We start from the raw sequence: 26534 nt of genomic DNA on the forward strand, positions 1-26534 counted from the left end.
CGTTATTATTTTCAAAATTATGTTGTATACATAATTGTATGTGCCATACTTTCATGCAACTGGCAGTGCACTGGGTTTATTTACATCAGCATCACCACACATATGAGTAATGTGTTGCACCATGACATCACTAGGCAACAATAATTTTTCAGTGCCATTATAATGTTATGAGACCATTGTTGTATATGTGGACCATCATTTACTGAATCGTTATGTAGCACATGACTCTATGTTGCAAGGTGTAGACTGAATTTTGGTGGGGAGGAAGGGCACGTGGATATACAAATTTTTCAGTAGCATTTGTTAAAAAGCTTATCCTTTGGCATTTAGATTATTTCCACCTCTTGGCTATTGCAGCTAATGCTGTGATGAGCATTGGGTACAGCTACCTCTTTGATATACTGGTTTCATTTCCTTTGGATATATATCCAGAAATAGGATTGCTGTATCATGAGGTAGTTTTATTTTTAATATTTTTAGGAAACTCCATCCTATTTTCCATAATGGTTGTAACAATTTACATTTCTACCAACAGTATACAGGGTTCCCTTTTCTCTACACCCTTGCCAACACGTCATCTCTTTCATCTTTTTGATAGTAGCCATTCTAACAGGTGTGAGATGATATCTCATTGTGGTTTTGATTTACATTTCTCTAATGGTTAGCAGTGTTAAGCACTTTTCATATATCTCTTGGACATTTGTATATCTTCTTTTGAGAAATGTGTATTCAAATCCTTAGTCCAGGTTTTAGATATGTTATTATTTGTGTTTATGTGTGTATGTTTTAATTTTGCTATTGAGTTGTTTGCATTTGTTTTATGTTTTGAATTTTATCAGATATATGGTTGCAAATATTTTCCTCCATTCCTTAGGTTGTCTTTTCACTCTGTTGATTGTTTCCTTTGCTGTGCAGGAGCTTTCTAGTTCGATTAAATTCCTTGTCTATTTTTGTTTTCATTGCTATGCATTTGGGGTCATACCCCCCAAAAAACCATCGTCCAGGCCACTATCAGGAAGATTTTCCATATGTTTTCTTCCAGTAGTTTTATGTTTCTAGGTCTTATGTTTAAGCCTTTAATTCATGTTGAGTTGATTCTCGTCTATGGTGTGAAGTAAGGGTCCAATTTTATTTTTCCACATGTGGATATCCAGTAAATGATACTAATGTATTAAAATTTTAGTTTCTAATTATTTACTGCTATTATATAGAAATACAATTCATTTTTCTATAATTCATATATTCTATTACAAAAATGTAATAAACTCACTAGAACTTAGTTTGTAAACACCACTGCTTTTCTAGAAAGACAATTATACCATCTGTTAATAGAGTTTTACTCCATTCTTTAAAATCTGGACATCACTTATTTTTTTCTTGACTTATTTCACTGACTAGAACCTATAGAATTGAAAGCCAACCTCCTTTCCTGACCACAGGGAAAAATATTTTTAGTAGATTGAAAAAGATTCTGCCAGGCACGGTGGCTCACGCTTGTAATCCCACCACTTTGGGAGGCCAAGGTGGGTGGATCACTTGAGGTCAGGAGTTCGAGACCAGCCTGGCCAACATGGTGAAACACTGTCCCTACTAGAAATACCAAAATTATCTGGGCTTGGTGGTATGCTCCTGTAATCCCAGATACTCAGGAGGCTGAGGCAGGATAATTGATTGAACCTGAGAGGCTTGAACACAGGAGGTGAGGTTGCAGAGAGCTGAGATTGTGCCACTGCACTACAGCCTGGGTGACAGAGCGAGACTGTCTCAAAAAAAAGAGTTTCTGTCTATTTTTAGTTTGTGAGTCATTTCATCAAAAATTATTATAATAGGTTTTCTCATTAAAAAATATTATATGTTAATACAATTCCGTGGATCAATTTTTGAATATTAAGCCAACCTTACATTTCAAGATAAACACCACTTGGTAATAATGTGTTATACTTTTTAAATGTGTTATTAGTTTTTGTATAAGGTGTAAGGAAAGGATCCAGTTTCAGCTTTCTACATATGGCTAGCCAGTTTTCCCAGCACCATTTATTAAATAGGGAATCCTTTCCCCATTGCTTGTTTTTCTCAGGTTTGTCAAAGATCAGATAGTTGTAGATATGCGGTGTTATTTCTGAGGGCTCTGTTCTGTTCCATTGATCTATATCTCTGTTTTGGTGCCAGTACCGTGCTGTTTTGGTTACTGTAGCCTTGTAGGATAGTTTGAAGTCAGGTAGCGTGATGCCTCCAGCTTTGTTCTTTTGGCTTAGGATTGACTTGGCAATGCGGGCTCTTTTTTGGTTCCATATGAAGTTTAAAGTAGTTTTTTCCAATTCTGTGAAGAAAGTCATTGGTAGCTTGATGGGGATGGCATTGAATCTATAAATTACCTTGGGCAGTATGGGCATTTTCATGATATAAAGACTTAAACGTTAGACCTAAAACCATAAAAACCTTAGAAGATAACCTAGGCATTACCATTCAGGACATAGGCATGGGCAATGAATTCATGTCTAAAACACCAAAAGCAATGTCAGCAAAAGCCAAAACTGACAAATGGGATCTAATTAAACTAAAGAGCTTCTGCACAGCAAAATAAACTACCATCAGAGTGAACAGGCAACCTACAAAATGGGAGAAAATTTTCACAACCTACTCATCTGACAAAGGGCTAATATCCAGAATCTACAATGAACTCAAACAAATTTACAAGGAAAAAACAAACAACCCCATCAAAAAGTGGGCGAAGGACATCAACAGACACTTCTCAAAAGAAGACATTTATGCAGCCAAAAAACACGTGAAAAAATGCTCGCCATCACTGGCCATCAGAGATATGCAAATCAAAACCACAATGAGATACCATCTCACACCAGTTACAATGGCAATCATTAAAAAGTCAGGAAACAACAGGTGCTGGAGAGGATGTGGAGAAATAGGAACACTTTTACACTGTTGGTGGGACTGTAAACTAGTTCAACCCTTGTGGAAGTCAGTGTGGCGATTCCTCAGGGATCTAGAACTAGAAATACCATTTGACCCAGCCATCCCATTACTGGGTATATACCCAAAGGACTATAAATCATGCTGCTATAAAGACATATGCACACGTATGTTTATTGTGGCATTATTCACAATAGCAAAGACTTGGAACCAACCCAAATGTCCAACAATAATAGACTGGATTAAGAAAATGTGGCACATATACACCATGGAATCCTACGCAGCCATAAAAAATGATGAGTTCATGTCCTTTGTAGGGACATGGATGAAATTGGAAATCATCATTCTCAGTAAACTATAGCAAGAACAAAAAACCAAACACCGCATATTCTCACTCCTATGTGGGAATTGAACAATGAGAACACATGGACACAGGAAGGGGAACATCACACTCTGGGGACTGTTGTGGGATGGGGGAAGGGGGGAGGGATAGCTTTAGGAGATATACCTAATGCTAAATGACGAGTTAATGGGTGCAGCACACCAGCATGGCACATGTATACATATGTAACTAACCTGTACATTGTGCACATGTACCCTAAAACTTGAAGTATAATAATAATAAAATTTAAAAAAAGGTATTATTAGATTTGACTTAAAAAAATTTGTTTAATATATTTACATCAATGTTCATGAGGTCTATATGAGGTATATTGGGGTATAGTTGTTTTGTTTATTTGTTTGTTTTGTTTTCCATGAGATATTTTCATCTGGTTTTGGTATCAGTAATTCTGTCTTCGTTGATTGAATTAGGAAGTATTTCTACTTCTTTACTTTTCTGGTAGAGTTTACATAGAATTGATGTCTGTTTTTCCTTAAATGTTTGGCAGCAGTTCACCAGTGAAACCAATCTGGGCCTGGAGTTTTCTTTGTGGGAAAATTTTTAACTACAAATTCAGTTTAACAAATATAGGACCATTCATATTTTCTCTTTATCCTCCAGTGAACGTTGGTAGAATGTTAATTTCAATGAATTTTTTTCATTTTATCTAAATTAAGTCATAAAGTTGCTCATAGTATTTATTTTCTTTTTCATATCTATAAAACCTGTAGTGATGTTGCCTCACCCATTCCTGATATTAGTAATTTGTATTGTTTCTCTTTTCTTTTTTTCTGATCAATTTGGTTTTTCAATTTAATTGATCATTTAAAAGAAAGAGGCTTTAATTTTATTGAATTTTCTCTATTGTGTTTCTGTCTTCTGTATCACTGATTTTCACTCTGATCTATTATTTCCTTTTTCTACTTACTTTGTGGTTAATTTGCTTTTCTTTTACAAATTTCTTGAGGTGGAAGCTGTGGCCATTGGTTTGTGTTTTTTTTTTCCTAATATTTAATGGTAGAATATGTCCTTAAAATATTGTTTGAGGTATCTGAACTACGTGTTTTTTCCATTCTGACTCCGTTACCATATGATTGCTGGGAACAGTGTTCTGTTTTAAGTGGTTCTGTCCCGGGTCATGCGTGTTTGATGAATACTCAGCTGAATGCTCAGGAGGGAGCCTCTACACATCTCCAGCATTCTCTCTTCACGCAGTTCTTTCCTCTCTGATTCTGTGCTCTACAAACTCTAGCTTTGTTGATCTCTCTGAACTCAATTCCATTTTCTCACTTTAGAAGGGTCACATCTTTTATTTCTTGTCTCTTGAGAATAATTGTCTTCATTGTTTGAGGTCCAGTGTCTTGCAAACTTGTTTTCGGAATTTTGTCTGGTTTTGCTGCTGTTGTTATTTCAAGCAGGAGAGTAAATTCCATTTTTATTACTTCATCTTCAAAAGAAGCAGCCATTTTCCCATACATCATCATATTTAAGCCTCATGATAATCTGCAAGTTCATTTTTTTTTTTTTTTTGAGATGGAGTCTCGCACTGTCACCCAGGCTGGAGTGCAGTGGCACAATCTCTCCTCACTGCAAGCTCCACCTCCCAGGTTCATGCCATTCTCCTGCCTCAGCCTCCCGAGTAGCTGGGACTACAGGTGCCTGCCACCACACCCAGCTAATTTTTTGTATTTTTCAACAAGCTTATCAGGTCTCAATTTGGTGAATTTTAAATATCTTTAACACACCTTGGGTTCAAATTCTAGTGCCTTAGAAGTTTGTAGAAAATTGGTCTTTTTAAATTAAGGGCTTTCTTCTGGGATCTCATTGAATATTTTTTGACAGTGGATATTCATCATTGAAAACTGCCTGCACTAAACACTTACTTGAGTGGATAATTACAATCATTTCTTAAACTCTGGAATTTAAATAAGAAATGTGTAAAATTATTTCTCTCAAAACTTTCATAGCTGGGGCTTTGATATGGCTTTATGTTCTATTTCCTTAATGCTGACTCCAACATGGACAAACTTTCATTCCTTTGGCAATGAAACATATCAAAATATAAATAATTCAAGAATGGGTATTAAGCCAATAGTGTCACATGAAATTCTAATTAATTTTGTCTGATATGAAGACACAAATGGGCTTCTGATCGGGATATTTTACTACATGCACTAGTATCATGTGATCAAAATTTTTCTTCGATGTCTGTTATTATTGTTCTAGTACAGTCTTTCCTAAAGTATGGTGCTAATCAGTGTTAAATAATAATGTGAGTTCAGAGTTCTGAGAGTAAAAACTTGAACTGTACTTTTTCTATTCTCTCACTCAACAACAATCATCACAGAAGACTTCTGTGACCACATGTGTGGGGTTTTCTCCATGAATAAGCAAGCAATCAGTTCTGCAGCAAACACCAGCTGAGTGTCCTCCAATTAAATTCTGATACTATCTACTTGGAGATGGCATCAGATCCCACAGGTTAATGGAGTCCTCACAAGACCACCTTCCGTCTTCCCACCAGTAATAAGTCTGGGCCTCCAGAAATTTAACCAACTGGCTCGAAGGTAACATTCACATGACCTCTGGTTGGGTTCAGTTGATTTGCTAGAGTGGCTCACAAAACTCATAGAAACTTACATTTATCAGTTTATTATAAAAGATATTACAAAGATACACATGAAGAGATGTATACAGTGAGGTATAGGGGGAGGGGTGTGGAGCTTCCACGCTCTCCCTGGGTGCATCATCCTCAGGAACCTCCATTAGTTCAGCTATTGGGAGTCTATCTGAACCCTCTCTCTTTGTAATTTATAGAGATGCCATTAATTAGACATGACTGACAATACTGTAAAAATATGATTGGATAAAAAGTGTAGATTCTTCTTGGCTTCTGTGTTGGGGGTTCTTGCATTGCTATAAAGAAATACTTGAGACTGGGAACTTAATAAGAAAAGAAGTTTAATTGGCTCACAGTTCTGCAGGCTGTACAGGAAGTATGGTACAAACATGTGCTTCTGGGGAGGCCTCAGGAAGCTTTTACTCATGTTGGAAGGTGAAGCAGGATTACACACATCACATGCCAGAGCAGGAGCAAGAGAGAGAGTGGAGGCTGGGACAAGTGCCACACTTTGCAATAGCTAGATCCTGTAAGAACTCACTCACTGTCATGAGAACAGCACAAAGGGGATGCTGCTAAACCATTCATTAGAAAACTTCCACCATGATCCGATCACCTACCACCAAGCCCCACCTCCAACACTGGGGATTACAATTTGACATGAGATTTAGAGAGGACACATTACCGAAATATATTATGCTGCCCCTGGCCCCTCGAATCTCATATTCTCACAGTGCAAAACACAATCACTTCTCAACAGTTCCCCAAAGTCTTAACTCATTCCTGCATCAACCCAATCAACAGTCCCAAGTCCAATATCTCATCTCAGACAAGGCAAGTCACTTACACCTATGAACCTGTAAAATCACATAAGTTATTTACTCCCAAGATACAATGGGGGTTTAGGCATTGGGTAAACATTCCCATTCCAAAAGGGAGAAATTTGCCAAAAGAAAGGGGCTACAGGACCCATTCAAGTTTGAAACCCAGTAGGGGAGTTATCCAGTCTTAAAGCTCCAAAATAATCTCTCTTGCCTCCATGTCCCACTTCTAGGGCATGTGGGTGCAAGGGGTGGGCTCCCACGGCCTTGGGCAGCTCTGCCCCTGTGGCTTTGCAAGGTTCAACCCATATGGCTACTCTCACGGGTTGAAGTTGAGTGCCTGTGACTTTTCCAAATGAAGGGTGCAAGTTGCCAGTGGATCTACCATTCTGGGGTCTGGATGATGGTGGCCCCCTTCTCACAGTTGCACTAGGCAGTTCCCTGGTGGGGACTGTTTGTGGGGGCTCCAAGCCCACATTTCCTATCCACTCTTCCCTGGTAGTGGTTCTCTGTTGGGGCTCCAACCCTGCACCAGGCTTCTGCTCGGGCACCCAGTTTGTCTCATATAGCTTCTGAAATCGAGGTAGAGGCTGTCAGGCATTCTTCACTCTTGCAGTCTGCATGCCCACAAGCTTAACACCATGTGGAAGCCACCAAAGCTTATGACTTCCATTCTCCAAAGTGGCAGTGCAAGATGTATGTGTTCTCCTTTGAGCCACAGCTAGAGCTTGAGTGGCCTGGATGTGGGTAACAACATTCTGAGGCTGCAAAGGGCAGCAGGGTCCTGGACCAGGCCAACAAAAGCATTCTTCCCTCCTAGACCTCTGGACCTGTGATGGAAGCAGCTGCCACAAGGGTCTCTGAAATGCCTAAGCGGCCTTTCCCTCATTATCTTGGATAGCACTTGGTTCCCTTTTAGTTGGGCAAATATCTCTAGCAAGTGGTTGCTCCACAGCCTGCTTCAATTTATCACCTGAAAAAGATCTCTTTCTCTGCCACACAGTCAGGCTGTAAATTTTTCCAACTTTTATGTTCTTCTTCTCTTTTAAATGTAAGTTCCAATTTTAGGTCATTTATTTGCTCCCACATCTGAGCACAGACAGATAGAAGCAGTGAGGCTACATCTTGAACACTTTGCTGCTTAGAAATTTCCTCAGCAAGATACTGTAAATCATCACTCTTTAGTTCAAACTTGCACAGATCTCTAGGGAATGAACAAAATGAGCCAAGCTCTTTGCTAAGACATGACAAGGATGACCTTTTCACTAGTTCCCAATAACTACTTAATTTCTATCTGAGACTTTATCCGCCTGAATTTCACTGTCCATATCACTATCATCATTTTGGTCACTAACATTTAACTAGTCTCTAAGGAGTTCTAAACTTTCCCTTATCTTCCTGTCTTTTCCTGAGCTCCCCCAAATCTTTTGACCTCTGCTTGTTACCTGGTTCCAAATGTGCTTCCACATTTTCAATTATCTTTATAGCAATGTCCCACTCCTTGATACCAATTTCCTGTGTTAGGTCATTTTTACATTGTTATTAAAAAATACCTAAGACTGGGTACTTTATAAGAAAAATATGTTTAATTGGCTCATGGTTCTGCAGGCTGTGCAGGAAGCATAGCACTGGCACCTGCTGCTGGGGAGGTCTCAGGAAGCTTTTACTCATTGCAGAAGGCAGAGCGAGAGCAGGCACATCATATGGCCAGAGCAGGAGCAAAAGACAGAGTAGGGTAGAGGTAAGGTGCCATGCTTTACAACAACTAGATCTGGTGAGAACTCATTCACTATTGCAAGAACAGCCTCAAGGGGATGGTGCTAAACTGTTCATTAGAACATATCCCCCATGATCTAATCACCTCTCACCAGACTCCACATCCAACACTGGGGATTCCAATTCAACATGAGGTTTGAGCAGAAACAAATATCCAAACTATATCAGCCTTTCTGTGCAGCATTCCTTCCTCTAGAATATGGAACAGGATCCCTTCTGAAGGAAGATCTTATGATCTACAATAAGATTAGGGAATAATCCCCAAAAATGTAACCATGGAATCCTTTTCTCACACTAGATTACTGTTCTCTCCAAATACAATCTTGAAAATGTTAACGTGGTGCAAGGATGAGGAATCTCAAATCTGGGTGTTAGCTGTAGCAGTTATTTAATTTAATTTTATTTGGCTCTTAAAGTACTATTCCTGTATTCTAGCTACTCTCTCCCAAGCAATTCTTTTCTTTCAGTAGACTTTTTTATTTTCCCCAGTCATATTTTCAGTTTGAGAGATACTCAAGTGTTCTGAGCTATGGCTAAGCCATTAATGAACATTTCAAAGGGCATAAAAGATGGCAGAAGACAACATTCTGATGCATAAGGAAGTATCCTCTAACAACCCACTTCAAATACTAGCGAGACATATTTATCAGAGAGATTGTAGACAACTCTAGATTGAAACTTACTTTAAGAGAAGAAGAAACACTTCTAAGCTACTGAGACTAACCTTTTTGAATATAAACTCTTTGAATGTGAAAAACTTGCACACATTCTACAAATATTATTTGTACTTTTAGTATTTTTGATTTAGTAAGCACATAATGGCCGTAAACAACTATGATTTCAATAATTCTTAATTTATGATTTTGTAATGGCAACAGTTTGTACATACACACAAGAATATGCAAGGCACACTTCAGTCCATGAACAATGGTCAGTTATATGAGGATTTTAGACCCAGGCAAAGTATCTACAGTGACCCAGAGTCCCTGCATCCCATAAATTGGGGACTGCGGTCCTAGGTCCTCTAGCTTTTTAACACTATGAGAAATAAAGCAGCATTTATCTAACAACATTTATAAAATGCTTGCCTTATATTCAAGGCATTGTGATAGGGATTTGGAAAACAGAGATGATAAAGATAGCGCCTCTCCTTGAGACATTTATAATTTAATGGAGAAAGATGAATATAAAATGTTTGCATGCTGGTCTAACAATTTGAAAAATTCTACTTATTTGTTGATGTAATACAGCAAGAAAAAATTCTATTGACTGTAGTTACTTCAGCATCTGTGGATGGTATCATTTTTCTTTCTGCAGTAAATTACTTTCTGTGTGGCAAAGTAACTTTATCCCAAAGCAGTTTTGGGTTCAAAAGGTGAGCATCTCTGTCCAAGGGTAGAATTTTTGAAGAATACAAGGAAACAAAGAAACAGCTAAATAGCTCTACACATGAAGTGGAGAGAAACTTGTGTTAGTGTGTAGAAATACTGAGAAGAGAGGAGGGAAAGATTACAGAGAAAGAAAGGGAGAGAATTAAGCACCACGGTGGCAAAAAGCTTGTAGAGGAGTGGGAGTGTGTACAGGAGAGCACTGTGGGGAAATGCTACAGGGAAAGAAATTTATTTTGGTCACTATATTAGTGACCAAAGGGTCACTTTTATAGGGGAGTGGTTGTTAAGGTAAACACTTAGACAGTAAAGCATTAATGTAAAGAAGTTCAAAAACCACAATGGTACATGAATTGTTAAGATAAACACACCCTGATAACCACCACTGAATCAATAAATGACATTGCTACAACCCAGAGAAATCTCATTGCCAATGTACTTTTACATTGCTCTGAACCCGTTCATTTAATCTTCATTTTATTAACAGTAGTTTGGTACACATAGTGATGGTTGTGTGAGTAGTTCCTTGGGGGAACAAAAAATGGGGAAGTGTATCTGTGCTCAGTGTCTGGATTCCCTTGTAGCAAAAAGAAGACAAAAGGTAAATGAGGTGAAAAGTGAGAAAATTAAAGTCAAAGTAAGAACAGAAAACTGGAGCGATTAGAAACCATGAGAGTGTAAATTCATTGGAACTGATACATGTCTTGAAGTGGACTTTTCACTGAGCAAGATTTAGCATGTACAGAAACACAGGAGCTTAACTGGGCATGCAATTTTAAAATGAAAGATTACAATTCATGAAATGGTGGGAACACAGATTTTGTGGGTTTAAGAAATAGGAGATGAGGCATAAAGAATATAAATGACCAATTTGAAGAGTTTTGACTGAGGCAGAGTTTGGCTTCCTTTTGTAGACATTGTAGAACCAAGGATGATCTTTAAGAATGGGAGTAACATTGATGAGATTTGCTCTTTAGGTGAAGACCTTTGAAACTAATTTTTAGTATCAAATGGGGAAGGAAAAAGCTGTTATCAAAAACATTAGATAGGGGGATTTTAATATTTAAGGTGAGGGACAATAAAAATTATACTGAAAACAGTAGAACAGAGACGTGAATTCAGGTAACAATGAAAAGGAGGGAACAGAAGTATAAAATGGTGTAACAATAGAATGAACACTATTTTGTCACCAGTTGGCTATGCGGATGGAAGAGGTGAGGACTACTCACTCCTACACCTTGAGATACAGCATGGATGAGTGTATCATTTACTTCAACTGGGGATATAAAAAGGAGGAACCTAAAGTTTGAGGTGGTGGTTATAGAAGTTATAATGAAGTTAATTTTAGATGTTTAAGTTTGAGATGCTTTTAGGAAATTTAGGTGAAAATGTCTGTTTGTTGTCTTAAGTGACACTCCTGGAAACTACTGGAGATGACAGGGAGAAATTATAGAAAAGATACAATAAATGAATGTCAGCAAGTGACAGTATGGCTGTAAAGGAAACCATCCTTAAAAAATAGAATAGCATAGTTATTAGGAAACAGTTTTAACTTAATTATTTGTAGCTTACTTTATTACTGTTAAATATACTATTAGAGAAAAATTATACTCTTAATGCTTCTTATTACTTTTAATTTATTATTAAATTCGACTTATAATTTAAGTTTTCCATAATTGTGCCATTTAAGTAAAACATACTGAAGTCAGGCTCACTGTTAATAGTATATATTTCTGGACTCAAATAATACCAAGTAGTTAAAACATTTAAGGGCCATAGTAATACTTAGATTTAAGTTTTTAAATGCTTAGAAGGAAAACAAAAATTAACAAGGCTACAAACACTTTAGACATTGTAAGTGACAAGCTTTATTTATACAACAGCATTAGGATTTCAGAAGTAGCAACAACTAAGAATAAAGAGTAGAGGAAGAACTGGTGTTAGGTAGGATGGAGAAGGAAGCAAATGAAAATTCCTTTACTGCATACTTGAAAAGGTGAAAGAAATGGGAAAGTCAAAAATCTTAAAGGCAGTGAAGATATATAGAAGCAACAAAGACAAAATGAACTAACACAAAGAGAAGAGCAGCAAAGAAGGAGGGTGTCATCAGCTTCTTTTGTGGCCTAGGATACTTGCAGGTTCTGACTGCAAAATTCAGTTTGAGGATCTCTCTTGGTTAAAATGAAGGAATGTTAATTTTCTAAGGTTGCCATTACAAAAAAAAAAAAACACAAATTGGTTGGCTTAACACAGTAGAAATTTATTTTCTTCCAGTTCTGGAGGCTAGAAGTCTGAAATTAGGTGTCAGCAATGTCATACTCCCTCTGAGACTCTGGGTAGAATTCTTCCTAACTTCTGGTGATGACCGTCAATCCTTGATATTCCCTGGCTTGCTTCTGCATCAATCCAATCACTGCCTGTGTCATCCCATGGTGTCCTCCTTGTCTCCCTTTCTGTCTGTATGTCTCTTCCCCTCTTTTTATAAAGACATCTATCATACCGAATTAGGGGCCTACCCTACTACAGTATGACTTCATCCTTATTAGTTATACTTGCAATGAGCCTGTTTCTAAAGAAGATCATACTTTGAGGTTCTGGCAAAAGACATGAATTGAGGAAAAGGTAGCAAGTGGTAATTCAACCCAGTATAAGGCACTCCTTAAAAAAAGTATAAGACACTCCTTAAAAAAAGAAGAACCAGTAATGCTTTTGGTTATTAAGATGACGCTTTATAAATTCCAGGAGCCCCAAAAGTATGGTAACCATTTTCTCCCATGATTCACTTGCTGATTCTGGGGGCTACAAGAGAGGCTCCAGAATCAATTCACGATGCATTAAAGACTTAAACGTTAGACCTAAAACCACAAAAACCCTAGAAGAAAACCTAGGCATCACCATTCAGGACATAGGCATGGGCAAGGACTTCATGTCCAAAACACCAAAAGCAATGGCAACAAAAGACAAAATTGACAAATGGGATCTAATTAAACTAAAGAGCTTCTGCACAGCAAAAGAAACTACCATCAGAGTGAACAGGCAACCTACAAAATGGGAGAAAATTTTCGCAACCTATTCATCTGACAAAGGGCTAATATCCAGAATCTACAATGAACTCAAACAAATTTACAAGAAAAAAACAAACAACCCCATCAAAAAGTGGGCAAAGGACATGAACAGACACTTCTCAAAAGAAGACATTTATGCAGCCAAAAAACACATGAAAAAATGCTCATCATCACTGGCCATCAGAGAAATGCAAATCAAAACCACAATGAGATGCCATCTCACACCAGTTAGAATGGCAATCATTAAAAAGTCAGGAAACAACAGGTGCTGGAGAGGATGTGGAGAAATAGGAACACTTTTACACTGTTGGTGGGACTGTAAACTAGTTCAACCCTTGTGGAAGTCAGTGTGGCGATTCCTCAGGGATCTAGAACTAGAAATACCATTTGACCCAGCCATCCCATTACTGGGTATATACCCAAAGGACTATAAATCATGCTGCTATAAAGACACATGCACACGTATGTTTATTGCGGCATTATTCACAATAGCAAAGACTTGGAACCAACCCAAATGTCCAACAATGATAGACTGGATTAAGAAAATGTGGCACATATACACCATGGAATACTCTGCAGCCATAAAAAATGATGACTTCATGTCCTTTGTAGGGACATGGATGAAATTGGAAATCATCATTCTCAGTAAACTATCACAAGAACAAAAAACCAAACACCGCATATTCTCATTCATAGGTGGGAATTGAACAATGAGATCACATGGACACAGGAAGGGGAATATCACACACTGGGGACTGTTGTGGGGTGGGGGGAGGGGGGAGGGATAGCATTGGGAGATATACCTAATGCTAGATGACGAGTTAGTGGGTGCAGTGCACCAGCATGGCACATGTATACATATGTAACTAACCTGCACAATGTGCACACATACCCTAAAACTTAAAGTATAATAAAAAAAGAGAAAGATTTTCAAGAGAGAGATTCAAATCTCTCATTGTTTTGTAATATTTGTAAGAAAAGCTCACTTGAGGAATGTAGACTCCTCACACTTTAGTTGGCCTTTTCCTGAAGATATAGGCCAAATTTTCTTTCTGAATCGTAGAAAAAAGAAAAGACTACACAGAGAATAAGTCATATGTGTGACATGGTAAAATGGCTTAACAGCGGTGTAATTGGGTAGTAGGAGTGGAGAGAGAAATGCAGCAGAAGGAATGTTTAAGAGGAAATTTTTAAACTGATGCAATTCTTTATTCTACAGGCTTAAGGAGCTCTGGAAACCCTAAGAAAGTAATATACAAAGGAAATAACACCAAAGTTCATTATGGTCATTAAAACTTAATATACATAATATATAATATATATATTATAATATGTAATACATATATTAAAATATATAATATATATTAAATATATATGTAATATATTTATATGTGTAATATGTTTATTACATATATACATACATGTGTATGTATATATTATATATCTTATATATAATATATATACACATATACACATATATGTATATATAGTGTATATATTACACACATATGTATTACATATATTATATATTATATATGTAATACATATATATTATACATTACATATTACAGATATATGCAATACATATATTACATATTACATATATTATACATAATATATTATATATTACATATATTATGTATTCTATATTATATATTGCATATATTATGCATTATATATTATATATGGCATATATTATGTATTATATATTATATATTACATATATACTATATATAATTTGTATATTACATATATATTATATATATGTAATTTTAAAATTCTTGAAATTTTATTTGCTAATTTTATTTGCTATATTGCCACCAGGGGAAACACATTAAGAATGATGGCTAACTTCTCAATGAAATCACAAAATCTGAAAGAAAATGAAATGACATTTTTTAAGAAAAAAATAAGAATGAAGCAAGCAAACAAAAGACAACCTGCCAATATCAAATGCTATACTCAGTGAAAATATCTTCTAAAAATAAAAGGTGAAATGAAAATGTTCTAAGAAAAATATACACTAATACAACTTCCTGGCAGTATATCTGCGTATACAAGAAATACTAAAGAAATTTCCTTGGGCTGAAAGAATTATAGATGGGAGCATGGAAGTACAAGAAGGAATGAAGAACAATAGCCTCAATAAATATAAAACTATTGATCATCTATGATAATCATAACACAGTCCTGTGGTATACAGAGTACATATAAAAGTAAACTATATGGCAATTGCAAAAAAAAATTCTGAAGGGGTATATAGATTTAAATATTTGCAAGCTTCTTGAATGTGATAAGAACCAACTTAAAATATTCTATATTAAACCAAGGACTCAGTTGGTAATTTCTGTTGAAAACTCCAAATAAATTATAGAAAGAGATGAAACAAAAATGTTAAGAGAAAGGGAATAATAAAAATTATTGATTAATACAAAACAGCAGAAAAGACAGAGGAATAAATAGCTAAATAACAAATTGGACAAAAAGAAAACAAGTAGTAAATGAGACATACAGTAAGGTAATAAAAAAGCCAAACTTCTGTTTTGTCAATTTTACAATTTATATAGCTGACAAAGGACTCATGTCCATACTATATGAGGAATTTTTCCAATAGATATTAAAAAGATAATAAACTCAAAGAAATGTTCAAAAGTCTTGAACAGACACAAAAGAGGATACCAGCTTTCCAAAAACATGAAAAGGAGCTTAACTTTGAAATACATCATGAAAAAGCCAATTGAAATCACCGTATGATAGAACTACACACTCACAGATTGTCAAATACAGAATAAAAAACCAGGTATTAACAAGGGTGTGGAAAAACTTAAACTCTCATACATGATAGGGAAGAAATGTTCAATTGATATTGGATTACATAAGAAACTAGGGTCAAAAGTAGTGGGTAGTGAATATTTGAGTACCTTTTATTGCACTTCATAGTAAGACATAAATCTAATAATTATTTTCCTTGTATCTTTGAACTATATGTTGACTATTATATAATGCAGATTTGATGGTGGTTTTTAATCTGTTATATTTAATTTATTTAGCATGTTGGCTAAACTCTAGACAAATCTGAGTTCAATTTTAAGTTCCAATGTTTAATAGTTATATGACTGGAGGAACTTATTTTGTCTCTCTAAATCATGCTTTTGTTATATTTAAAATGAGGATAATATTATATATCTCTCATTAAGAAGAATAACAGAGGCAGTACATATAAAGTGTCCATGCCTATGTACCAAATGACATCTGTTGTCAGACGAGATTCCAAGGGGGTGGACTAAGTGGTGCTTTCCATGACTGCAGTAAAGAACAGATTCTGAGCAGAGATCACACCAAGGTGCTCACATGAGAGATAGAGAGCTACAGCAGCAAGGTCAAGGGAGGATTTTACAGAATGGTTTCCATAGAAATAATATTTTCATGGAAATCAAGTAAAGTTTTCAAGGCTGTATTTAAGCAGGACTTCCAGGAAATAAAGAGTCAGAGAAACAAATAACTATTTTCAAGAGGAGGCATTTCAGACCAAAAAACAGTGGGAAAAGAAGAAATTAATAAAGAAAGAGGGTGCAGGCCAACTGGAAAAATTCCCTTAAATATACCGGTTAGTGTTGTCACTAATTCCTCATAAAGAGGAACTAAAGATGAGATCAGAGCTACTGCTTACCTTTCAGAACTCCTTCAATGAAGCTACACATAGTAATAATTATACAAACATAGAATAGACCACAGAAGGACATATGATCCCCAAATCTCAAGAGAGAAAAGAAATCTGTTTTCTTCAGAAACTAGATAGAACTGTTAAAATATGAAATTAGCTACAAATTTGAAATTGTGAGCCATAAGTGACAGTGCTATTTTTTCTCACATATTTTGCCATAAAAAATGAAAGCAAAGGAAATGCGTAAGCATTTGAGGATTTGGTCAGAGTTACAAGGATCTGAAGTGGGAGAGAAGCAAACATACTCTCACACTATGTTGCAATGATTTCTGGATTTCATTGATGGGTGTATTATCCCACACTCCAGCATTCCTCCCTTCCCCTTCTACCCAAATAGGAACTGATATGAGATTGCTGGGTTCTTGTTTTATGAAGCAATTACATTTAAAAACAATCACAAACCACCATTGACTATCTCCATCATTTCCCAAAAGAACAAACTGATACCAGAAACATAGGATGAACATGACCTCAGAGGGAGAAATCTTTATGAATAGCTCACTAAATTGTTTCTGTTTTTATCATTTTGTTGCTGGCATGTGACAACCTCTTTGTGGACTAGAATTGGGTAATGGACCAGGATTTCAAGCCCACTGCCCCACTGAATTCCGGTGTTCCAGCACCATGGGTAAAGGCATCTATACCACCAACTAACAAAAACTTATCAGAGCAAGTATTTACTCTAGTAAGATTTTAGATAATTTATTACTATTTATATCATTCAAAAATTTGAACAATGTTTCATGTTCAATTTGCATTTTCCTGCAATGCAAATGCATATGGGTTTCTTATAACACAATGTAGGATAAGTCAGTTCCAAAAAAAAATCCTTTGTCAATTTTTACAAACTTTAACCTTTGCAGGCACAGATATTTGATAGACAGATGATACAGATAGATAAAGTATATGCTGGCTCTACCTGGTTATTAGAATCAAGATTCTTTTTGGACATGTTACAAATAATATTAACCCAAGCTCTTATTTTAAACACTTAGTTATCATATCACTTATAATTTTCAATTGCAATTTTTGTTGGCATTACTATCTCCCTTCCAAGATAGTAAACCTTTGAGGGCAGGAACTAGCTTTCTCCATCTTGGTATCCTTACAACTAAAGCAAAATTTGGTACATTCTTAGCATCTTGTAAGTATTTTTTGAATGCTTGAATGAATGGCTCTACATAGGTTACGTTTCCTGAAACATCACAATTTTATATAGCAAATCCCTGGTACTATTTTATGGTTTATTGATGGAAGTAGCAACTCGATCTGTCCTTCAACACTCATTTATTCATTCTTTGTACATATATGAAACCGTTACTATGTGCTTCCACTGTGCTAACTACTCTGGATAATAGAAATGAGCAGAATGCAGTCACTGCATTCAAGGATGTCAGAAATAGTTCCATTCTGGAGCTCATGTGATGTTTTTAGCACAATGCCTTATGGAAATACATTCAATTTTTTGAATGATACAAATAGAAATGATCTAATCACATAAAATATCACTAAATACTTGCTCTGATATGTTTTTCCTAATGAGACTAAAACCTGTTTATCACCATAAGTGGCAATATCCACTCTACTTATGTAAGAGTCCTCCCTTGTAACATATTACAGCCACTATCCCCATGACATGGTTTACTTAAATTGGAACCTTAGCCTTATGCATTTTAAATGAAATAATAAATCTGCTTACTATTGCAAGTCTTGTTGTATTTGCTGTTCTCCTGTGGAAACCCTTCCAGTCGGCACTGAAAACGATGCTGCCAAAATTCTTGAAACCAAGGGTTTCGGTGGTTTGTTTCTGGCCGGAGCTTCAGATAATAATCATCAAACCACTTGACATCAGGAGATTGGAGCTTGATTGTGATGCCACCAACAGCTTCTCGCTGATATCCATCTGTCACATCATACCTGTCAGCCCAGCCATCACTGTGGGGAAATAAAAAAACCCTCAGCTTAGAACAGATATCTCCTAAGCAAATGAGTCCATTTGCTTTCCTTTTGACAAGATTAGTCATTAAATGGATACCTCAGGCCACATGATGGTCCTATATTACACCGACGTGATTATTGATATAGAAGCTTGTTAGAATAAAAAGTGCAATAACACCATGGAAATTTTGGGCCTAAGAGTGCTAAAAGGCACTAACCTCACTTACCTTAAACTACAGAAAATAACCTGGAGATTCTGGCACAATTTTACTGGCTGCAAAATATAGTATATACATGGAAGCTGCATAATATCATCATTCACATTTTTAATGGACATTTAATAGCCAGGTAAAGTTAACTTTAAATACATTATTTTCTTTGGCTTTATAATAATAATTATAATGATCATAAAATAAGAATTAAAAATATTCTCCAACATACCTAATATTAATTAAATCATCCTGTGACACAACATTTTTGTTCAAATTTTACAAATGAATAATAGGTTTAAAAAACCGTTTGCTGATTATGGTTACTCTATTAAATGTTGATTTGCCAAGCCTCGAACTGAAATCTTTGTAGTCCCTAGTCCATACACTATTTTCTATCCCATGGAATCTCTAAAATACATTAAAAATGTACATCTGAAATCACATTTTATATTAGAGTGCCCAAAAGAACTTCTGAACAATGTGCCATCAAAAGTGGTGAAGGGATCATACTCCTCAACATAACTATCATTCTATGCACTGCTCACTCAAAGTTATTTAGGAATTTTAAGATAAAAGTTTTTGAAATCAGAGGGCTCATAATATAATGCTAGAGGAGAGTATAACAGAATAAGAAAAAGCAAAGTCTTCTACAATGATTTGGAAAATACATGAAACATTGTATTGGAAATAAAAATAAAAGGCATGAAAAGATGTTTGTATACAATTTGGGTACACCCTAGGGCATCTAAGGAAGAAGGAAAGTGACTTGTCCCTCTTCACTGCCATTGGTATATACACAGTTTGTGCTGTATGTCTGCTGGAACCCAGTGGTACTGTCTTTCCCTGGAAGAAGTGCAAGTGCTTGTAAAGGAAGTATGGGGAAAGGGAAAATTTGACTAAGTTACAAGTAACCTCAAAGAGAGAAGAGAAGGAATATAGAGAGATTTAAGGGGAAGAACAGACTAGAGCCTCCTAAATGCAAAGCAGGAAAAAGTGTTAGGAGGTGAGCTGGGAGTAGGGGCAGTGGGTAGTGGGGAGAGGACGTGGGAAGAGATTTACACTACCAATCACTGCTTACCTCGGTGATATTCAAATATTTCCATTTAACAGAATGTTAATTTATTTTTACTTTCCTTTCAATGCATTTTTGCCCTTAACATTTTTTTTTTTTGTATGCAGAAAGCATGGTCCAATATTTTGCATAAAAAATCAGTGCCAAGAAAGTATTATGTAAGTAATTAATTTAAATTATACAGAAAGCATGCACTTTTTTCAGTATGCGGTGCTGTGCCAACTTTGATATAAATATTGATAATTGGGAGTTATTCCAAATGTCATATATTACTTATTAAGATATCATAAGGGCTTGAGATGACTTGAGATATTAGCTAGGGCATCAGTGGGTGGAGAGAAGGGAAAAAATAAACAGAAAGAACACTGTTTTTCTCTAAGTCCTCCATGGCAAAAAGATATTAAAAATTACCTATAGTGAAATTTCAAAAACTTTTGTGGCAGATCAAGACAAAAATATAGTAATGTAGTATGTTTTGTCCCAATGTTGAATTTGGTTACTTCACACATTATCTTCCCTCAAGTTTCCCATTTTCAGCTCCAGAAGATTTTATTTAAAGCTGACAAGTTGAAATGAAGTGGGCTTGTTTGCCTCATTTTCTCCTCTGTTTTGGAGGGTTTATTATATCACTGAGATGAGAGTGTGGGTCTCATTGGCACTTGAGGAGCAGCATGGGCGTGTTGCAAATGGGACAGGAAGCTCTGTTTGTCAAGCAGAGACCCATTCTCCAAGGAAGTGGGAATTTAAATTGCTCCTTTTGTTAACATTAGCTCGCTCTTATGTAACACTATGATTATGAATATTACATAAGAAATGTAAGATTATAATGGCTCCAGTTTACCCTTCACAGTTCATTCATTGAATTTAACAGGGATTGTAAAAAGTTTGTCTTGATAAACTTTTTTCAGGTGATATTTCCATAAAAGAAAACTGTCAGGATGAGAGTGATAATTTACTGATCTCTCATCATGTACTTTCTCTGTTTTTTTTTTTTTTGAGGTATATATCTTTTCTGTAAGTTTAATAACTTAGAAAACTATGATGTTTTATTATTAGCCTTATAAGTTAGAGTTGTGAGTTTAAAATAATTTTTGTTTCAGATGTTTCCAATTAACAGCACAATATAAATCATAAAGGAGATAGTGTGTAAACAGAAAATCCCAATATCTATGTGACAAAACAGGGTCATTCTATTTAAATTTTTGGATAATATCTGCTATGTTAATCCCAAAAAAGACAACTTAACACTGGCTAAATTAGAGGGTGCTGTATTGACTTTAGCTTATTAAACATTAACATTTTTATATAAATATGCTTTTAAGATTTGCATTAAGATGATAGGGCATCTTTAAGTATGATGCAATAAATTCAGCAGTAAAATGAAATGCTAAGAAAAAATCTTTCTGCCACCTAATGCTTTCTATTACTTTGATAGAATGGACCTTCAATATTCTTGTACTACTTTAATTTTTTGGGTGACATGTATTTTACCAAAGCAAGAGAAAACAAAGGGATAAAGATGGGGAAGGAAACTAACATTTACTAAAAGTCTACCACATTTAAGGCACTTTACTAGATTTATTATTTATCCATCCATCCAATTTCTCCCTCTTCTCACTGGTGGGCATTTTGCCCAACTCCTCATAATCCATTTTATTCTTTTCCGTTGTTTGGATTTACAGTTGATCATCATTATTTACAGATTCTGCATTTACAAATTTAGCTACTTGCTGAAGTTTATTTGCAATACCAGAATCAATATTGGTGGCATTTTTGCAGTCATTCATGGGCATGCAGAGAGTGGTACACATTTGAGACTACTGAAGTTCATGTCCCCATCTGAGGTTGAAAAAGGTGACTCTGCTTTCTTGTTTCAGTTTTCATACTACAAACTTACAGTATCTATTTAGCGCCATCTTTTGCACGTTCGTGTTTTTTATTGGTGATTTCAGTGTTTAACTTGGCCTCCAAGAATAAAGCTGATGTGTTATCTAGTGTTTCTAAGCACAAGATGGCTGTAATATACATAGAAAATACAGTCAGCCCTTCATAACTGTGGGTTCCATATTCACAGATTTCATCAATAATTAATTGAAAATATTTGGAAAAATAATAATACAAATAAAAAACAAGACAGTATAATGACTATTTATATAACATGTATGTTATATTAGGGATAATAATCTAGAGATGGTTTAAAGTATAATGGAGGATGTGTACAGGTTACATGTGAAAACTAAGCTACCTGGTATAAGAGACCTGAGCATCTTTAGATTTTGGTATTGGTGGGGTGAGAGGAGGAAGTGTCCTGGAGCCAATGCTCTGCAAATATCAAGGGACTAGGGATAACTGTATATAGACAGTACATATGTTAAATAAGTTGCATGAATAAAGTGCTGTTGCTGCAAGTTCAATGTTAGTGAGTCAACAATATATATTAACTAAGATGTCTTTAAACAAGAACACACATAAAACAAGGTTATGTTTTGACTAGTTGATGAACACGTTGTGACTAAAGGCTCACAGCAACCTAAGCTTGTATTTCCTCCAGGAGTAATGGTCATTATTCACTAATTTACTGTTTGCTGCATGTTTATAGAACATTACTGTGAATGATAAGAATTGGCTGTAATTACATATAGTCTTAATCTGGATGTTGTTTTAGTCAGGTTTGTAGCCTTTCTTTGGCTGTGGAATCAGAATAACTTGGACATTTAAAATAGAAAATTCATTCTTAACTTACTTAGCTTGGCTTAACTAAAGGAGGATTCTTTATACATATGTACTGGATTCTCAAAACACCTCACTAGCAGATACTTAGATACTTTAAATATTCCCTGCAGACATCTTAAGGACATGCTAATCTAGAGAGAATTTACTTTCACTTTCTTCCCAAGATTGCATTACCAAAAATATACTCTCTTTCTCTACAATCTACTCTTCCCCTTTCTCCTTTCAACTCTAATTCCTATGATTTCTCATAAAGAGAAACTCATGAAAGCTTAATTTTTCTTTCTTTTCAACAGACAGTTCTTGTTTAAAACAAAATTGACTCTTGAATTACCCTGCTATTTTTTTTCCTAGGTCTCTATAACCTTCCTTCTTTTCTTCAACATTTATTAAATATCTACCCATCTTAGACTAAATTATTTTGTCACAATCAATAGTCCCAGTATCTCACTGGTATAGAACAGAGGTTTATTTCAGCCTTTATATTCACTGCAGATGGCCTATAACTCTGTTCTATGTCATCTTCATTTTGAGTTTGAAGTCTAAAAGAATAGTCTGTTTCTGGGACATACCAATCTTGTAGAGCAGGAGTCCCCAAACCCCAGGTTTCAGACCAGTACCTGTCCGTGGCCTGTTAGGAACCTGGCTGCACAGCAGGAGGTGAGCCCTGGGTGAGTGAGCATTACCTCCTGAGCTCTGTCACCTGTTAGATCTAATGCAGAGGCATTAGATTCTCATAGGATGGTGAATCCTATCGTGAACTGTACACGTGAGGGAGCTAGGTCGTGCGCTTCTTATGAGATGGAACAGTTTCATCCATGAAACCAGTCCCTGGTGCCAAAAACGTTGGGGACCGCTGTTGTAGAAGGAAAAACAGATGATAGGGGAATCATACAATGGTTCTTAAGATTCTGCTTAAAAGTGACACATGTTATTTCTGCTCACGTTTCACTGACTGAACAAATCATATGGCTAAACCTGACCTGAATGGGACAGGCATCCATGGTTTTTCCCACGGAGAGGAGCAGTGTATATTTTGAAGAAAATGCAATTGACAGCATCACTGTGTGTTGAAATTGTATTGAAACTGAGAAAAAACATGAGTTAAATAGATTTTAGAGACTCTGCTCCAGCAGTTCACAAGTCTAGTGGAGGGATGAGAAAGGAGGACAGATATAAATAAGTGACCACATACAAATGATTATTATGGGCATGTCCTAAATGCAGTGGGACAGCAGATCAATAAATAATTGACCAACACTTCTTAGGGAGATAAGAGTTGAACTAAGTTTGAAAAGTATGGATAATAGAGTGATACCAGCATTTTGAAATATTGTTTTCTATATATTGAAAAAAATTGTTAATCAAGGAATAGTGAATATGGAGCATTGCAGCTATGTAGGGTGCACAGGTCAGAGAAGTAATGAGAGGGTGAGCTGAAGAGAATCAGTTGTGAGTGTTCTTTTGTGCCATCCTAAAGATTTCCAACTTTGTCATACAGGTGGTGGGGAACCAGTGATGGCTTTTAAAGTGGGAAATGATACAAAGACATGATGAGAAGTAGAGGAACTCTGCTAAAAGCTTACATGACAGATTAGAGCTGTCGGAGATGAAGGTTAGGGAATCAAGTTAGAAAATATGTTGCAATGGTCAAGGAAACCAATGGAGAATTGAATTAAGGGAGTGGCAGTAAGAATGAAGAGCCATATTTATAAGGAATCTTAATGTAGAACCTCCAAACTTGTGGGGCATAGAAGGTAAAGGAGCATTTTAATGATTCGTGGGAGGAGAATAACAACATTGCATGTAGCTCCATGTCCTAGGCTGGACAGTATTGGAAAAGAACAGGTTTTTTGTGAAAAAGGAAGAAAATGAATATGAGTTGGGATCTGTGATGTTCAGATTTATCTTTATACGATCTCTCACGTTTCTTTTTCTCCTGGATTTCTACATATTCTCTCCATATGCAACCGGTTTGAATGTTAAAAATGCAAGTTAACAATGTTCGTACCTGTAGTTCCAGTATGATATTAACCTACTCTGTTGTATTATTGTATGTATGTTTTTGTTTGCTGTGCAATAGCTGTTGGCACTCAAAAATATGAGAGAAAAATGGTAATTATACATCTGTAAAGATTTATACCTTACACCATTGTATGCTTATACTAAAAGTATTTTAACTTTATAATTATTTCTATCATTCATTATATTAAATTTATGAAATATAAAGCAGACCAATAGTTATAGTTATAAAATAATTATGATAGGACTTAACAACCAATAGGCAGAATATCACAATCTATTTTTGCTAGAATGTGAAACCTCCTGAGTGCTATATGCTAACAGGAATATATAAAAATAAATCTTAGACAATTATGAAGATAAAAGTCTAAGGATTATGGAATGTTAGGGCAGCGATGCCAAATAATTTAAAAATCTATCTCCCTTAATGAAATCTAAATCCATAAAATGCAGACAATATAATTTTTTCTTTCTTTCTTCATTTCCTATCAATATATGTTATAGGTTATTGCTATGGAAAACAGAAAAATACACGTAGCCCTGAAAATTGCATTGAGTGATCCTTTAGTAACAGTCTCAATGTTTTATTCATTTCAATTTATTAATTCACTAAACATTTGAATGCCTCCTCTGTGCCAGACACTGGTAGGTTCCAGGCCATGCCCTCAAGGAGTCAACAGTCCATTAGGCATGACCTGCCTGAATGGGCATTGCCAGCTTCCAGTCCATTGGGTTTTTCTCACTTATCCTTCAAATTAAACATTCCCTTTCCTTTTAACTCAATCTTTCCATAAACAGTAGAAATCATTAGATTTCCAGTCACTGAATTATCATTTACTGAAAATCACATTCCTTTCTTGCCTCCCTAAGATTATTCTCTGATCACCTCAATTAGTATTCTGGATATTTCCAAGTTCTTAATTCTTACATTTATAATCTCTTGATTTATTTATATGGAAGACTAATTATATACAATGGGCATGGATTTTCACTAGTTGAACTCTCAAATGGCAACATGGTTATTTATTAATACTACAACTCCATGGAGATTTTAGGAAGGCATCCCATGGTGCTACCTGCCATAGGCAAACAACATAAGTACGTTCTGTACCCAAAGGAGCAATACCAATCTAAAAATGTTGGAATCTGCATGAATATTCCTAGAAGTTAGTGGTCATTAAACTTGTGTCAGGAAATATAACTATGTGTGGGGCATGCTAGGGCCACACAGTTATTCCTGCCCACTGAAATCATTAGTTATGCTTATCATGATGAAACTGGTACTGCTGAGACGAACCTCACACATCCTGTTCATCGGAGACATAGAACATTGATTCTTATTCCTTAGATATGTTAATAGTTTCACACTCCTAAGCCTTTGGGTGTGCTATTCCCTCTGCACAGAGTGCCATTCTTTTAACTTCTCACATGTTTTCTGATTTGATAAAATGTAATTCATCAAGCAGACAGATTTAGCTTGAATGCAACTTATCAAAAAGCTCCTCTGGGCTTAATGGTTCCTTCTGCTCTGCTTCTAAAATACAGTGACATTCATTGCTTTATTCACTGAACAAGTATTGTGTAACTAATATTCTAAATATGTCGATATAGTGGTGAACAAGGAAGGCAAGATTTCTGCTCTCATAGAGGTAACATGATGCTTTTAGTTTTGCAATTGTCATTGTATTAAAGATAGCTACATTTATTTTTCTTCCCCAAAGTAGACTACAAATTTTATACTTTGCACATCTTTGTATCCTTAATGCTTATTATAATGCTCAGTACATACCAAATACTCAAGAAATGTTTAGTATAACTTGTTTAAAAATTAGGTTTTAAAAGGAAAACTTCAAATA

The 26534-nt window shown here is 35.7% G+C and overlaps 1 protein-coding gene across 9 annotated transcripts in view; it reads right to left on the bottom strand.

The window, feature by feature from the left end:
* The window catches only part of GRM5 (glutamate metabotropic receptor 5), an 810828-nt gene that overhangs the window by 130037 nt on the left and 654257 nt on the right, over nt 1-26534 (bottom strand). For all 9 annotated transcript variants that reach the window (XM_054662592.2, XM_054662591.2, XM_063784377.1 and 6 more), the window contains one exon: nt 18404-18639. In XM_054662592.2, the coding sequence (XP_054518567.1) occupies nt 18404-18639 (236 nt within the window). The remainder of the gene's footprint in view (nt 1-18403; nt 18640-26534) is intronic.

This window comes from Pan troglodytes, chromosome 9 (assembly GCF_028858775.2).
Source record: "Pan troglodytes isolate AG18354 chromosome 9, NHGRI_mPanTro3-v2.0_pri, whole genome shotgun sequence".
Lineage (NCBI taxonomy): Eukaryota > Metazoa > Chordata > Mammalia > Primates > Hominidae > Pan > Pan troglodytes.